Source organism: Aptenodytes patagonicus, chromosome 23 (assembly GCF_965638725.1).
Source record: "Aptenodytes patagonicus chromosome 23, bAptPat1.pri.cur, whole genome shotgun sequence".
NCBI classification, from domain to species: Eukaryota; Metazoa; Chordata; class Aves; order Sphenisciformes; family Spheniscidae; genus Aptenodytes; species Aptenodytes patagonicus.
Window position 1 is genome coordinate 780,471 of NC_134971.1, and position 2,850 is coordinate 783,320.

Genomic DNA, 2,850 nt, shown 5'->3' on the forward strand with positions numbered 1-2,850 from the left:
GAGGATCACAGCAGCCTCCAGTTAAAAACAGCTCTTTAAAAAAAAAAGAAAAGGGGGTTTCGAAACGCGAGGCGAGGCATTACGAGTCAGACAGCAAAACAAAGAATGAAGGCAGCTGTCCTTGCAACCGGGCTTTTATTTTTAATTCAGGCGTCTTTCAATGACGGGGTCTCCAGGTCAAACCGGTGGGCAGCTCACCACGCATCGAGCTAAACCAAACATAAATTCCACAAAAAGCACCTTGCGACAAAACATCTGAAAAACTAGGAGGAGAAGACATCAACTACGTAAACATCTGGGCGTCTGCTGCTAGGCGCAGACGAGTCGTACTGAAGCGACACGAGTGTTTTCCCCCGTCTCGCAATGAAAAGAGCCGACACCGATGGCTCGTTTCCATCGCTGCCGGCTGCCCTCAACGGACGCTGCGGAACGGCTGAATTCGGAGAACGGAGTCACCCTTCCGGACTTCCGAAGCCCGACGAGCGCACCGTTAAGACACAGAGCAATCTTCGTCAGCGGAGCCGGCCTTCGGGCAGGAGCCCCCGGCCCCGTTTGGAGGACGCCGACCTCTCGCAGAGGGAGAGCGAGCCGAAAATGACACCGGCTTTCGCATCCCCCCCCCCCACCGTCCTACCAGAAAGGCCATTGGGGAAGACCGGGGAAAGCATGTACAACACGCCTATGAATAAAGCTCTTTGTTCGGCCGGGCTGCCTGCTCCTTTATCCCCCCCTTTTCCTATTAGCGAAATTCAACAGATCGCTCAATGGCCTTCTTGTTCTTCCCGAAACGTCCCGGGCAAATAACGCTCGCTCCTCTCGTCGCGCAAGCCAGTAAATGAAGCCTTGTGCCTCTCCAGTGACACACTGTAAATATAAAGTGGCGTTAAGGAGGAGTATTTTATCAAAGCCATCAGACACAAGCGCAAGTCCCTCCTGCGGCTCCTCGGCTCAGTGCAGGAGCGATGCAACACCGGCGAGGCGGCACGCTGTGCCGGGGAGGGCACTCCGCCGCCAAGGGCTCCTGCAGCCGGGGCGCGGGGCTGGCCCCAAGGCCCCCCCACCACCCCACCCCACCCCACCACCACCACCGCCCACCGCCCCCCGCGACGCCGGCTGCTGGGGTCCCGCTCCGACAGCCCGCCCGGCAGGCGGGAGGCCGGCTCGGGGAGCCCCGGCCGGGCGCCTTTAATTAACGTCCGCTCCGCCCGAAGCGCCGGAGCCGGGCGGTCGCCTCCAGAAGCGGCCGGGCTGGAGGCACCCCCGCCCGGCGGCAGCCGGGAGGGCGTTTTCGGCAGGGCCCCCGCTGCCACCGGGGGAGGGAGGCGGCCGAAGCGCCTCGCAAGTTGCGCTTGGATTCCAACAGGTCCCCCGCTCCCGCGGGCGGCGGCGGGGCCGCGGGGCAGCGTCCCCCACCGCGGCCGAGGAAAACACCGCGGGGGGGGGGGGGGGGGGGGGGGGAGAAAGGGGGGAGGAGGGGGCGCGCGCGGCAATTACTTTTTAATTGCGAGGCCGCTTGACGAGCCCACGGGCAGCGGGGAGAAGCTGCTTCCATGGTAACCGGCAGCCCGCGCCGCCCCGACACGCGCGGGTGAGCCCGCCGCCGCTCCCCGCCGCCGCCGGGGGTCCCTTCCCCGCCGCCAAGCACCGGCGAGCGCTCGCTCGCCCGCCCCGCTCCCTCCCTCCCTCGCCCCCCCCCCCGGCACGCCCCGAGCTCGCGGCGCCCCGCACGCCGCCCGCCGTGCCCCGGCCCCGGGGATGCTTTCCGGGACCGCCGTCCAACTCGGGCGCCCGCGCACCGGGCGGGGAGGGCCCCCGGACCTCGCCGTATCCGCACCAGCGGCTCTCCCGCCGTAACGCGCCCCCCCCCCCGCCCCTCTGGAGGGTCCCCCGAGGGCGACACCCCGCCGCCGCGCCCGGGCCGCCCCGCTCCCGCGCCCGGGGGGACCGCCGCCGCCGCCCCCCGCAGGCCCCGGCGGCGCCCCCCCGCGGGCGGGCCGGGGCCGGGACCGGGGGCGTCCTACCTCTGGGGATGATGGCGGCGGCGGAGAGGAGCAGCAAGAGGAGCGGGAGGAGGCCCGGGGCGCCGCCGCACGCCGCGGGGCCGCTGGGCTCGGCGCGACCCGCCATCTCCGGCACCTGCTTCGCTCTGGCCGCCGCGCCGGCACCTAGCGACCGCGCGCGCCGCTAATGAGATGCGCGCGCGTCAGCGCGGCGGGGGGGGGGGGCGGGGCGACGCCCAGGCCCCGCCCCGCGGCGGGGGCCGGGGACGAAGCGGCGGCCGTGGGGCGGCGGCGGGGCCCCTCGGCGCTCCTGACCGGCGGGGTCCGGACCGCCCCCCCCGCCCCCCGCGGGGCCGAGGCCCCCGGCGCCGCCGAGCAGCTCGGGGGCCCCGCCGCAGCGGCGCGGGGGGGGAGGGGGGGGGGAGACCGCGCTTCGGCAGCGAAGCGCCGTTTCACACGCACGGGCCGCGGCCCCGTGACCCCCCACCCCCACCCGCGGCAGAGCGGGGCCCACGGGCACAGCGGGGCACGGGAGGGAGACGAGCCCGGCCGCATCAGCGCTCAGACCCAGAGAACCGCGGTCTGGAACAAGAAAATTAACAAAAAAAAACAAAAAAAAACAAAAAAAAACCCGAAGAAAAAAACCCCAAGCCCCCCCGTTTCCCACGGCCGCCTATCGCGACTCCTGCCGACGGAGCGACAGGCGGGGAGGCTGCGCGCAGCCGCCGCTCGGCGCCTGTCCCGCGCCAGCCCCCCCCCCCCCCCCCCCCAGCATCCTCCCTCCCAGGGTGGGTTCCCCCCCAGCATCCTCCCTCCCGGGGTCCGCCCCCCCCCAGCATCCTCCCTCCCG

The 2,850-nt window shown here is 70.8% G+C and overlaps 1 protein-coding gene across 1 annotated transcript in view; it reads right to left on the reverse strand.

The window, feature by feature from the left end:
- The window catches only part of CADM1 (cell adhesion molecule 1), a 166,297-nt gene extending 164,152 nt beyond the window's left edge, over positions 1 to 2,145 (reverse strand). Inside the window, exon 1 of the mRNA XM_076358456.1 lies at positions 2,022 to 2,145. Within this exon, the coding sequence (XP_076214571.1) occupies positions 2,022 to 2,127 (106 nt within the window). The 5' untranslated portion in view covers positions 2,128 to 2,145. The remainder of the gene's footprint in view (positions 1 to 2,021) is intronic.
- Between the last annotated feature and the right edge of the window lie 705 nt (positions 2,146 to 2,850).